Here is a 13,822-nt window from a genome sequence, read left to right on the forward strand (position 1 = left end):
CATGCTCGACCTTTAATCAGGAATAAGGCTTTAAGATCAGCATCACCAAATACATTAATGGTTCATGTGAAATGGCTGGAAAAAAAAAAAGGTTTATCTAATTAAAAAGAGTTTTTTCTTTCCAGTGTGGACAATGTGACCACCTTATGGGCAGAAAAATAGATTTTAACATTTTTTCCAATGTCTACATTTCCATCCATATTACAAATACCTACTACAGTTTAAACCTTACCTTATAACAACAGTAAATATGTGGAATGTTCTAATCCATTTATTTCTTATCAAGTTACAGGACTATATTAATCTTTTTTGTGTCAGAAAATCATTTTGTAAATATTCAGATTGTGTGTGTGTGAGTGTATGTGTGTGTGTGTGTGTGTGTGTGTGTGTGTGTGGTGCAAAAGGCAAAATCACAGACCGCTGGCCAGGATGTTACTTTTAATCAGAAGATGATGGGAGAAAGGAGAGAAAGATGGAAGGAAAAAGTAAGAAGCAAAAATGGGGTGTTGGAGTGTTAACAGAGTCTTCCTAAAGCAAGATACAATAATTAAAACACCCTAAAATTGCTTTGCAAAATGCAAATGCAATAACATCCTCACCAAATTTTAAAAATCAGTTATTCCAAATAAAATAAACCCTAAATGCAGAAAACATTTTATAGTCAGTATGTCCCTATTTGAAAGACAGCAAAAATGATATTTTAATCAAATAGAAAGAACAAAATGAGTGTCACCAAAATTAATTACTTAACAGATTTCTTAATCAACAGAGTCCTTATAAACTGCTTTGTGTTAATGAATCCCCGGACCAAATTCTACACAAATACAACCTTTATTTTCCTGGTACCAATGGGTCTTCCATTTAATTCTTGAACAGCAGTGACTGCCTCACTGTGGGTTTCAAATACAACAGTTGCAGAACCAACAGGCACTCCACTTCTATCACACTGTAATGAGACTGATCCAGGAATGACTCTGTACCCATAGCAGAAGTCATAGATTTCATCGATCCTTATCTGAGAAGGTAGATTGAGCAATTTAAGACAGGTGGGCCCATCAAATTGCTGGTCAGGTGGTTCATAATGTGGTCCACGTGTTCCGTGTCTATAAGCATCGGGGCTTTCAAGATGACCGAAAGGACCTTTGTTTCCACGTCCATAGTGGGGCCCATCTGCCATTACACGATCATCTACATGCATTCGGGCACGAGAGAAAAAAGACGAGTTTCCATATTTCGTTTTATTCCTCTGAACATTCCTCTCTGGCATGTTGCCTATTACCTCATTTCTGAATTCTTGCGTCTGAGCCAAGGTGATGCATTTCAGCATAACTTCTGATCCAAGAAACCTTCGCCCGTTCAAAGACTGTGCCGTTATAGCCTCTTTTTCTGTTGGGAAGATCACTAAAGCCTCACCAAGACCAGCTCCCCTCTCATCCTGAAGCAGGACAACCGTATTGTCTGAGAGTTGGAATCCATGAAAGAAATCCATGATCTCTACTTTACGGACATCAAAAGGCAGATTGCGAACGTACAGGCATCTCCTTTCTGAGTCATAAGCACTTTTTTGTGATCGTTCAGATGACCTACTGGACCTTCTGCTATCTCCTCTTGAATCAGCAGAGGATTCCAATATGGCAACCATCTTTTCTTTGGAGATAGGAGAAACATAGACGGTCCTTTGGAAAAATGTTTCTTTATGATGAGCTAATCCAGAACAGTAGTCCATCAGATTTCTAAACACCACAACTGCTGATTTGGTCCTATCACTGTTCTTATCAACAAAAATAATGATCTGATCGTCCTTCACACAAACAGGATGCAGCATGGCTTTTATGTCCCTCTTTTCAATGGAATACGAGAGGTTTTCATACAGCACACAGTACTCGTCATCAGAAGGGGAACTTGATCGTGATTGAGATCGAATGGGAGAGCGAGATCTTGCACGGTCTGATAAATATTTTCTCTGACCGGCACCTTCTAGTCTAATAGAACCCCCAGCATCCACCCACTGATCCTCTGAGCAACACATTATTCTGATGTAACGTGGACCAATGTATTGTCGGTCCCTCTTGAGTCCTTCTTTGGCATCCTCTCTGGTTGCGAATTTGACCAAACCACACCCATTAAACATTCCACGGTGGTTTCTCAAAAATATTACGTCATCAATTTGCAAACCGTTAAAAAACAGGCGGACGTCCTCCTTCGTTGCTGAGAATGGCATTCCAGACAAGTTCAAATAAAGACCACCTGCATTCAATGCCCCATCGCCAATCTGACTTTGAGAATCATTCAAAGAACGTGGGGATGTTCTTTTCCCCATGTTCTGATGATCTCCTCTTCGCATGTCTATTCTCATGTCCTCATTTAATAAGGGTGGTCTTCCATCTGCTGCAGGCCTTTTGACACCCTCCTTATAAAACTTCTTGACATTTGTTTCAGACTTCCTTGTGCTTTCCTCTAGAACCTTCTGCATCTCCGACTTGCTACTCAAAAGCAAGTTAACAGGGGAACCTTTGATGCATCCCCCAGAGCGTGTCATTGCTCGTCTCGCATCTTCATCAGATGCAAATATTATAAAAGCTTCCTCAAGGTCTCCACCAATTATATGAACTCCACCATCAGGTATTCTAAGGCCAGTGAAGAAATTGCGAATGTCCTCAGAACCAGCAGTGATTCTGAGTCCCTGTAAGCGGATGACCACCGCCATGATGAAGTACACACAACAGCACCTGTAGACAAAAGGGGTACATATGGTGTTATCCCTGTCATGGCCATGGCCCACCATGTCACAGTGTTCAAGGTCTTCCAATTCCAAACCCAATGGTTATTAATGGACCCTGGAGTAAGCATTAACATCAATGCAAGGACTATGATGATGCCAACAACACCTCACTTAATCATCTGACATTCAGTTCTCTAGATCATGTATTTTTATGACGCTCTGCCTTAACAATTGAAGCTTGCAATTAAAACTCCGTGCAGCGTGTGCTGTCCAGACTTTGTAACAATTTGTATGCTGTCCGTTTCCACCCAGTCATGCTCTGAACAGCCACAATGTCAGAATCTTCATACTGTAACATTAAAAATGCACCACAGTACCCAGAATACTTAACGTCAATGTCCTGCAGCTTCCCGTTAAAAACCCGTTGGAAACACGAACTGTCCAGTCCACAATCAGCAAATAAACCGATTTGTACAACAAATGTAATTCATATGAATCAACAAAATTTCCATGAAGAATATGTTCACAAACGAGCTTAGGGTGTCATTTTATGTCTTGCAGAAGACATCACCACAAGCATTGACCAGATCGAGAAGCACATCGACCTTTGACGCCAACATCAGACTCGAATATCTGTACTGTCAGCTACAACCACAGTCGTGAAAGATGACGAAATGAAGTCCAAAATAACGGAAAACACGAAACAGAACGCCACCAGGTGAACAAAGGCTTTTAAGATGAAACCCGACATCATCAACAAGCAGCACTTTCCACCAGAAATCAAGCACATAAAAAAGATCTTATATTGGACACATCTGAAACCTGAAGGGCCGTTTTTTGGAAGCTAGCTAGCTAACAATGACCTCAAAATAACTAGGTTAGCAAACAATACGACGGCGGAAGTCAGCTTCTCCACAAAGACCATTTTCGTGGGTTCCAAGTCAAATCACTTGCATCGATCCATCCAATCGTCTGTGATACTGATGAAGGAAAACACTTCTAATGTTAATTATATGAACAATAGTCATCACAAACCCCCACCATTTATATCGTGAAACAAAACTCCCGCAAGCTACGCAGCCGCTAAGTTAGCCAACGTTAGCTTGCTAGCAGCCTACACAGCACGGTCAAGAGAAAGAAAAATCTATTTTACAGCAAACACAAACATCAAATTAAAACATTTTACAATAATTTATAAACACAATATGGCTTTTTGAGATCTTAAAATATGTACTCAAAAATAGTTCGACTACCCCATACATTAATACCTTATTGTTAGTTCATAAAGGCTGTAACTTGCTAAAACTGTAATCTGTAAACTGACAATTCTAAAGGAATGCATTACTTAGCACAATGGTTTTCCTAATCATTATACTTTAATATTTGTAAAATGAAAATGGCAGCTATGCTGCCAATAAAATTTATATACATCTTGCTCAAAGAAGCACTATAAGTGCCAAGTGGATTTTAAGTAGAAAGCCACTTTATGATCCTATGGACCCACAAACCATTCAAAGACATTTTTCAGTATTTATTTATTTATTTTTGATAAACATTGGACACACTGAACGTGCTCTTATAACAATATCAATACTAGAGAATACTTGCTGGTCTTCCTCCATTATGGTCCCATCTATGTTTTAATATTTCCATTTTTGTCTTTAAAACTTTGGCAAAATTGTCTTTAAATCCTGACAGCTATGACTAAAATAGTTGCTCAGAGAAGAAAATAAAGCCACGTAACCAAATTAACCAAAAATGATCAGGTGTGTTAACTAATCAGGAAACTCCTCTGCAATGGAGGCATCCTTTCCAGTCTATTTGCATGTGCCCACAGTACTAAAAAGGCTGGGATAAGTCATAAGCTTGCCTGTCTTTTGGTGAAAGGTTTGCATGAAGAGTATTGCAATGAATGAAGAGGGTGGACCCCCTCAGGAGCTAAGTTTGAATGAAGTTCAAACTGTAACACTGGAACTGTAACACTGCTTACAGCTATGTTATCAGCAGAGTTTCATAAAGAATGTTAAAGCTTGCCAACAGGTCCTGCAAGGGTCGCTAATAGAAGTCAAAAAACAAAGCCATGCAGCCTTAATATCCTCCTTTCCTTAAGAACAAACTCTCAAGCATGGTTAACAGTTCACTGCATAGTCATGCATTGACCACACTGAAAAGAAACAAAAGAATGTTTGTTTCTGGATGTGTTAGAGTGAGGGTTATGAACTGTAGACAGGTGGTTTTAAATCTTTATACCTTAATAGAGTTGTTAGGAACACTGACACATTGACAGACGAAATGCAAAACAGTGAGCAAAACCCTTCATCCCTCTAAAAATATATTTTTTTAAAGTTATTTCAAATAAGCAGTATAAAAACAAGATTTAAAAAATGTTCCTTTCCATTTCCAAATTTTAACTATGTTCAAATGCGTGCATAAGCAGTACATGACTAAGACTAGCTGCAGAGGCAAATGCAGAGGTTAAATCAAACATTACAAAATAATGTAATTACACTGAGGTTTTGGCTTCACATACATTCCACATTCATAAATATGAAGCCTAACTTTTCTTGGAAGCATTAAGCTTCTTTTTGATGTAATGTCCAACTAGGATCTGTGGCCGTTGTTGGTAGCTGTGCAGGACATCATGAGAACTGCTGAGCTGGTCTCCTTTCTGCCGGTCCAGCAGTGTCACACAAACCACTGCCGCTGGAAAAGAGATGCCAAAATGAGCTTTCACAAAATTATGAGTGTGCAAATTTTTTTTTGCTTTAACACATAAATCTGTGCTATACACGCATGGATATTAGGTACTTTATTACTGTGACACCACTAGAGTAATACTACCACATTTAAAATTCCAAATGGGTCTTACATAATAAGAAAGCTGCATCCAAAACGCCATATCTCCCTTAAGAACCCTTACTTTTTAAAAAAGTGTGTAAGACTGACTTCTACTGATATGGTGATGAGCTGTCTAACACATGTGACTATTCGCAGATGCACTCCAGAGAGGCAAACTCTATGTCTGCCTCTCTAACACAGACATTCTCTACCTCGTAGGTTACTCAGTTTGCACATGGCAGCAAAAACAGAAGACTCCATCTCAATGTTGCGCACTCCTGCTGCATAGGCCTTGGCCAGGTAGTTTTGCTTGTCCTCCTCGGTGTAAGAACAGAAAGCCCCGTCCAAACGAGCTTGACCTAAAACATATGCCAGGCCCAACAATATGGTGGTGGGTGTTCACATTGCAAGAATGCAGTTGTGCTGCAATTAATGTAAAGAGGGTGAAGACAAAACACATCTTCACTACTCACAAAAAATGTTTCTCAGTTCTTGGAGTATACCAACAGCTTCAGTGATGATTACATTAAAACTAGAACTTTATTGTCCCATGTGGGTCATGAGTGAGACTAATACCTTCGTAGAAGTCCAGCGTGCACATTGTGTTAGCAATGACCGTGTCGAACTCTGCTAGATCTTTGCCGCACTGTAGCAGCTCCTCTGCAAGATCTCCATCCAGTTCGGTGCTTCTCACCACTGACTTGCCCAGGATGACTTGCTCGAAGCGGGGCAAGAATGTGGCATCCATTGGCTGCTTGGTGATCACCACTGTGCCTGGATGTAAACCTGACAAAAAGATGGATATGCCTTTGATTTGCACTTATTTACAAGTCACTTGTCCTAGCCACAATGTCCTGCACTAGAAGCTGCCTCGTCTATAATTATATGCACTTTAATGTTAAATACCACGGGTAGTCTATGTTGGGGGAGAACAAGTAACAGATGTTGCCATGTCTGTTAATTCTTTATTAAAAAAGTAGATGTGTTAAGGTCAAGAGTACCTATTCCACCAGAGGTTCCGAGGCGCACTATTGTAACATCAGTGCAGCGTGCATGGTAGAGGAGCTTGATGAGCTCATGTAACATTATCGAAATTGAGGGGATGCCCATGCCATGCTAAAACACAGAGACATTTCACTGTCAAACACAGTACACCTACAATGCACCTTAGGATGTAGTGAAGCTGCCATACACAGAGCTTTCTTTTAAAAAAGTATTCAACCCTCAAAAAAACCCCAAAAAAACTCTCACACACACAGCTTGTTCAAGGCATCAAATTTGTTTGTAGAGTTTTTAATGTTGATGGTAATGACTTACACTAACAGACAGGACAGGTCCTACTTTGTACATGGCATATCGATCTGTGCTCTCACAGATGTTTGGGTACTCTGCGTTTGGAACTGCAAGACCCAGCTCTCCAGCAATGTACTCAGCGAAAGACTTCATCCTCCATGGACTACCCCCAACACACACAAACTAGGAAATAAACACGAAAAACAGTTTGGCTGTGATGCATAAGGTCATCTCAGTTAAATGATCAGTATATTCAGCTCAACATTGACAAACATTAAGCGGGTAATTATACTTGATAACAAACTATGGCGCTGTGGTAGCACATGTCACAATTCAAAAACATATCGATCTGACCGATAAACGATATAAAACTTACTTTGACATCTCCGAACTTTGCAGGAAAATTAAGCGTGCCGGTATTCAGATTGAAATGGTACAGAATATCTTCTTTCATGGAGTCCAAATGTGGATTGTTAACAAATGGGGACCTTATATAAACAAACAAACCCTTAGCAAATAGACGTTGTAACAGCCATGGTTAATAAGACGTTTGTAAGCAACTTTAATTGCGAAGTGGAGCTAGATATGGGCGTGTTGTGACCAAATCGTAAAAACTTACAGGAAGCTAAATGTTGTGCTCTTGGTCGTTCCCGGTTCCAAGGTTCAAGTTCAAGTTCGGTTTATTTGTCACATACATAGTCATACACAGTATAACGTGCAGTGAAATGGTGGTTACCACAGGTTACCACAATAACCAAATGTACAATAACCAAATGTACTTTTAAATTGTTTACTTTGAGTAAATTTGTATGTTTGAAAAATGATGTTGTCTACCTTCCGCATTTTTTTCCATTTTTCTCATCAGCAAATCCCGATGCCATTTTGTTTGTGCCGTTAAATACTCTGGGACAATACTCTGCAACACAGCGTTTTAGACCTTTATAGCATGTCAACATAAAACTGTTTAATGCTAGCAGCAACCAAATTATTTTTCTTTTATATTCTTTCACTAAACCCCCCCCCCCAAAAAAAAAAAAAAAACATTTATACGATCCGGTCGAATAGACGGTAACAAATTCATATTCACCTACACGGGTTAAAAATCCTTTACCTCACGCAACCCCACCAATGGAATTCGCCCGCATACCTGCCTTAGGTTAGTTTCCTCAAGCCGATGCTCCTTCCTCCAACCACGTCGCTATGAGCGATATTTTAAATGGACTGAAAACCTGGACTGGGGGATTTTCCGATATTGCAGCTTTAAGCTTCGACATCCGGCTGGGTCACTGGAAGATGTGACGCTACTACACAAGCATGAAGGAAGTGTACGTGGCAAGCGTGTTCTGCGCGGCCAGCGCCATACATGGTACAGTAAATATGTCATTACGGCCACACATGGTACACTAAATATGTCATTACAGCCATCCACGAGAAATCAGAGAACTCACCAAGGCCTGAAATGCTGTGACCTCAAGATTGGATTATCAAGATATCACTTAGCACTTACAATATTTGCAGTCGAATTACATAACTGTCTGTGAAACAAAGACAAGGTAACAAAAATGACAGTGAATTAGTTATAGCGTTGCAGTGGTATAAGATGCTTGAAATGACAAAAAGAAAGAACCAAATAAAACGTGTGTACGAAATATGCATTACAGTACTGTTAAGTCAACCACAGTAAATAATTCTGTTGAAACTACAAAGGTTGTGAAACTGTCACACTAACTTGATTCTTCGCTTTATAACCAAGTGGAATTTCACAAGTGAAAGTGAAATTAAATTTCTCAACTGTTTGTGTAAGGCATTTTGAACTTGTCATTTCAAGTTTGTTCCAAAAGCCCTAATGAGACACTGAGAAACATACATCCACAAATACATACAAATAACGCACATTACTCAAAGAAGAACAAATAAAGACTTTCAAGATAAAACAATGATTTAATTACTGAAATTATAATCTTCTTTGCTTTTCATTTTAAACCCAGAGGTGGACCAATCTGCTGAAATGCCAGTGTGTGAAGAATCCTTGATCAGGCAGTGTTAGACATACAAAAACAAACACATTCATGTATTATTTGTAGTGTAAGCAAAAGCAGTTAAATAATGCAAAGGTAAAAAAAAAATTTCACTAAATGATAACATTTAATGTCAATTAAAGAAGTCTGCACATATTCATTTAAATTAAAACATGCTCCTGTGAACCACGTGATCACACATTGCTTTACATCAACATTCAGCTGATACTGCCTGTCAAGTACAATTGGTTTGGTTTGCCTGAAGAAGAAATGATCTGGAGCTTGGAATGTGCAAACATAAAATACAACTCAAAGTCAACAAGCACAAAGACCGCAGACCAGATAATCACACTCACTTCACAACTAGCAGAAAGAATGTTGAGGAACAAGTGAATATCACTGTTTGGAGTGGGCTAGTAACCGCAGACAAAAACCACCTTCAGCGCCCTGTCTTTAACAAAAATAAATAAATTAAAAATAAAATAAAAACCACAGTCTCCAACAGCTATTTACACTTCTCTCGCTCTCGTGATGACACTAAAACAACAAAAGCTGTTTATTCTTTCCACTTACATGTCCAGGTTATTGTTAAAGTTGTTCAGAAACACATCTTGGTGCCTCTGTGAAACAGAACAGTAAAATGTAGTTTATATGGGAGGAACATTACATTGCATACACAGATGGTTTGATTACAATGTATAAAGGAAATATATTAGAAATATACCAGTTTATCAGGACCAGCACAGTATGTATTCATTTACATAATGGTGATTGGTGATAAAAAATAACCTTACTGGCTTTTCTAGAACTACTGGGTGGTCTGGTAGGAAGTCAGGTTTTTTCTTTGCCATTGGTGAGCTTGCCAACCTGATCAGCAAGTCCCTACTGTATGATATTCTTTCTATTAGGAGCAAAAACATTGTAATGTTATTTCCCTTCACTTCCCTCCTGACCCCCACCCCCCCCCCCCTCAGAGAGACATAAATTAATGAAAATTAGCTACATTTCTAAACACTTCCAAAGCAATTGTACTGCAGTTTTTACTGCTACTGCACAGTTGACCGTTTGCAATTTTTGAGACTTAGCCAAACACTCTACAAAGAAGTCTTCAAAATTCCCTTTTGATTTAATGTTTCACTGTTTGTGGATGCCTCCATCAGCTTCTGTTTTCTTAGGTTCTCCATCCTGCTGATTACTAAATAATTTAAGGCCAAAATAATCCAAAAATGGACAGATGAAACTTCTCAACAGCAAATAAGTGTTGTATTAAAACTACTATGTTGACTGATTTATAAACAGTGCAAGTCTGACAACCAAATATAGTCTCTTTGTGATAATGATAATTATAACTGAATATCCAAAGTGATACCTACCTGTCTTGGCAAGTGATTGACATTGGCTTTGAGGTTTAAGGATTTCATAAAACTGCTTCTCACTAATGGTGTTTGTCTGTCCACAATAATAAAAAAAGAGTTCTGAGAAGGGATGATAAGCAGGTATAACAGACGAAAGTGTGGCACTTCAGTGTGCTGTACTAAATTATATCGCCTTACTGGTGTGTCCGTCGTCTTGTCCGATCGCTCGGCCACTACCTCTCTGTGTTTCTCTATAGATCACAGTATGAAGCACACCAAAATTATTTCACCCCTCGCCGAACAGATCACAGTTCTTGACGCGGTACTAAAATATACTTTGCGTGCACGTCCTGCCGCCTGGCTTATTAACCTACCTTGATTTATGTTCAAACGACGCAGCGGCCTAGCCGGCTGCAGGTTTCGGATCCTCCTCCTCGACACCCCCATCCTTCACATGAAACGACGTTTGTGTCAAATCCATGCCACCAGCCAACAACTTTATTTCATGATCGCAGTTCTCATTATCGTAGTTTTGTTAGCTAGCTAGCTACAAAGCACACAACACACACTGTAGTAATCACCATGTCCGTCGTGTCACCCTAATACAATTAAGCATGCAACAAAACTATACTTAATATTAAAACGTTTGACAAGCAGCTACAAACGTTAACGCGCAGCTTGGATGGCTAGCTATCCAAATAATCAACAGTGATTTCTACTGAGTTAAGGCGAGATGCCTTCAATTCGTATGATGGTTATTAAAATTCCGAAATTAAACAAATCGGTCTTTGAAACCAATAAGTTGATTTCGCCTAATCACAATTAAATAAGCCAGCTAACCTAGCTAACTAACTTACTACACCTTGAGAAGCTGCAATCATTAACAACTGACATTTCTGATAAGAATGCTTTTTGTTATTGTTTTTAGCTAGCTAAAATGAAACCGAATACAACGATTTAGCGGAGCTAGCTAGCGCTACGTCGCAAAACACACTCAAGAGTACGTTAAGAAACATATTCGATGTATGCTAGGTAACCATGTGGCTAGCCAACATAGCTAAGTTAGCTGATTAACTAAATGCTGCAGAAAACGATCCAAATTAACTACATTGTTTTTGCCAAGTAGCATAAGCTGTAGCGAAAGTAACATTCAGCTCGCTATCAAACCAACAGTCGATCAGTGGCATCCAGCTAGCTCACACTCATGTTTTTTTGTTGAACAAGTTAAACATTTTAAACCTGGTTACCAAAGCCATAATTCTAAAGCACGAACCACATGCTTTTCATAGAAACGCTAGCTTTAAAATCAGATGACATATCTAAAGTTTCAGCACTGTCTTACACGATATTTGCTCCATCCATTTGAACACCAAGCTCAAGTGACATAACGCTAGCTGCTCCTGTCATCTTTATGTGCTGAAAAGCACATATGTGACTGTGACATTACTAAATGATGAAACAAACCATTTGGTGTTTTATCCATTTGATGTTTTATTAATTTTAATGCCATTTTCAATGAAGAAATTGATTTTTTTTAATTCACTATGCTCGGCATTAATAACACGCATAAATAAATACGCATTTATACGCTCGTTATATTTCTCTATGAATACGGCGTTTAACCCAACTGTAAACCTGATGTTTTGTATTCAGGTTTGCAATCTTATAATCTTATAATCTGCAGCATTGCTAATATTAGGTAAGATAATGTCACGCAACCGCCCTCAGTCCGTGACTACAACTGCCGCCTTCCCCGGCACAACCTCACCAGATCCTCATCACCAGTTTATTCATGTCACAGCTAGAGGTTTAGAGGGTACTGAACACCTTCTAATTAGACTGGCACAAGTGCTCAAAACCACCGTAGTCTCCGGACATATGTAATTCTAGTCATTTCGAAGGTCACTGTTGGTTACCCATGGGGTAGTTCATGAAGATGTTTTCTTTTATACCAATGTCAAATTATTTAGTTAAGGTTTTTCAGCAAAGCTCATTGCTAATAAGTGTATAAAATCAAGGACATACCAGTACAATCTCCATAGACAAACTGGCACTGAAGAGCTACCCATTATACTGCCAGTTACTTTTAATGGTGGCACTGTCATTGGATACCAGTTTTGCCACAAGTCAATTCATGAAATTTCTGCCCTGCCAGGTATGCCCCGGTCAACGTGAAGTGCTATTATTGTGAAATTAAAGCATTTAGGAGCAACAACAGGACATGAACCAAGCAAGTAGACCAAGCAAACTCACAGAGGAGGGACGCTGAGTTCTGAAACGTGTAGAACGTCTCCAGTGTTGCGCGGCTGACTACATAGTTCAAAACTGCTTCTGGAAGTGACACTGAACACACTGAGGTGATTAATGTGTTCGTGGATAAATTCTATACTGCAGGGGAACAAACATTAGGTTACTAAAAATATGCTATAGCAAAAACCCATTTAAACAACGATGCCCTTAATACCACATGGTTATGTCGTATGTCAACACGTGTGTCAAAAGTACTGTTAAAATTAAGCACCAACCGCGTCTCGATTTTTGTAACAGATAAACGACAGATACGTGTCCACAGATGTTAACAGATGTGGATTAGTTGATACTTGCTTCCTGGGATACGCCCAGGGTGGCTGTCAGCCAGACTACTTACGTGCACTAGCCACTTAATTAAAATCAGCTACGGTGTGCCGTCATTTGAACTAGGCTACACGCCGCAGTTCACCAACTACCATGTTGATCAGCGGTCCCTTTACGCACTGGATCACATCACGATCACTTACATTAATTCAGTCATTTACATCTTTGTCATGTGTTACATTTTACAGTCACGAGAGGAAACGGATGAGTTTCCATGCTTTGCTATATTTCTCTGAATGATATGTTATATTATAGGCATATGCTATATTCCTCTCCGGTATGTTACCTAGAACCTCATTACTGAATTCTTGGATATGACTTTGGTAGCCAAACATTTAATCAACACTGAGGTACTGGCATGATTGTGCGTTCTGAGCTGGTAGTTTGTCGCATAATAGTTGTTGCCATTTTACACGAGTCAGCCTCGCTGCTGAGTTTAGAGTGAACTGCCACTCAAAACTGTCCAGCCAAATATGCGTAACAAAGCTATAGACTCGTAACTGTATATCTAGCCTGATGCTTCTGATGAATTGGAGGTGAGTGTACGATTTAGGACACTTAATGGGCTTATAAAAAGCAAAGCTGAATAATTGAGATTTAAGTTGTAAAATAGAATATGCTGAGTTCTGATAGCAGATATTTTAATAATGTCTAAAAAAATGCTTTTTTCATCTATTACTGCTCTAAATAACGTGAAAGATTTACTGCAGCTGTCTGTCATAATAACATTAATTAGCCAATGCTTGTAAATAGCTGTTTCCAGATTAGAAACACCTGCATATGACCATATTCTCAAGTACAGTGTGGTTGTATTACAATGCATTGCAATAACTGTATTATTTCAGTTATTGCAATGCATTGTTATAACATAAAATATATAACATCATATACAAAACAAAGAACATTAAAAGTAGATATATGATACATATGTACTGCTTTGAAAGGAGATAACATGCTCGACC

At 39.0% G+C, this 13,822-nt stretch overlaps 3 protein-coding genes across 6 annotated transcripts; all 3 read right to left on the reverse strand.

The window, feature by feature from the left end:
* Positions 1-584: 584 nt before the first annotated feature.
* LOC118242121 (RNA-binding protein 12B-like) lies at positions 585-2,736 on the reverse strand. Its single transcript, XM_035530505.1, has one exon. The coding sequence runs from the start codon at positions 2,705-2,707 to the stop codon at positions 815-817; it is 1,893 nt and encodes a 630-aa protein (XP_035386398.1). The 5' UTR covers positions 2,708-2,736; the 3' UTR covers positions 585-814.
* Positions 2,737-4,593: 1,857 nt separating this feature from the next.
* On the reverse strand, positions 4,594-8,149 carry LOC113570663 (uridine phosphorylase 1-like). Of its 4 annotated transcripts, none has more exons than XM_035530514.1 (8): positions 8,005-8,149; positions 7,688-7,769; positions 7,230-7,341; positions 6,878-7,036; positions 6,562-6,676; positions 6,137-6,346; positions 5,773-5,919; positions 4,594-5,425 (listed from the first exon to the last, which is right to left on the reverse strand). In XM_035530514.1, the coding sequence occupies exons 2-8, from the start codon at positions 7,732-7,734 to the stop codon at positions 5,277-5,279; spliced, it is 939 nt and encodes a 312-aa protein (XP_035386407.1). In that variant the 5' UTR covers positions 7,735-7,769; positions 8,005-8,149; the 3' UTR covers positions 4,594-5,276. The 4 variants fall into 4 exon arrangements, with proteins under 4 accessions (XP_035386407.1, XP_035386406.1, XP_035386409.1 ...); XM_035530513.1 differs by having other exon boundaries at positions 8,001-8,149; XM_035530516.1 differs by having other exon boundaries at positions 7,473-7,769; positions 8,001-8,149.
* Positions 8,150-8,780: 631 nt separating this feature from the next.
* On the reverse strand, positions 8,781-11,612 carry LOC118242126 (uncharacterized protein C8orf88-like). The gene is made up of 7 exons (XM_035530521.1): positions 11,569-11,612; positions 10,601-10,674; positions 10,425-10,477; positions 10,245-10,320; positions 9,666-9,772; positions 9,445-9,491; positions 8,781-8,881 (listed from the first exon to the last, which is right to left on the reverse strand). Exons 1-7 carry the CDS (start codon positions 11,610-11,612, stop codon positions 8,827-8,829), a joined length of 456 nt encoding a protein of 151 aa, XP_035386414.1. The 3' UTR covers positions 8,781-8,826.
* Positions 11,613-13,822: the final 2,210 nt, after the last annotated feature.

The sequence above is a fragment of the Electrophorus electricus genome, chromosome 10, assembly GCF_013358815.1.
Source record: "Electrophorus electricus isolate fEleEle1 chromosome 10, fEleEle1.pri, whole genome shotgun sequence".
Lineage (NCBI taxonomy): Eukaryota > Metazoa > Chordata > Actinopteri > Gymnotiformes > Gymnotidae > Electrophorus > Electrophorus electricus.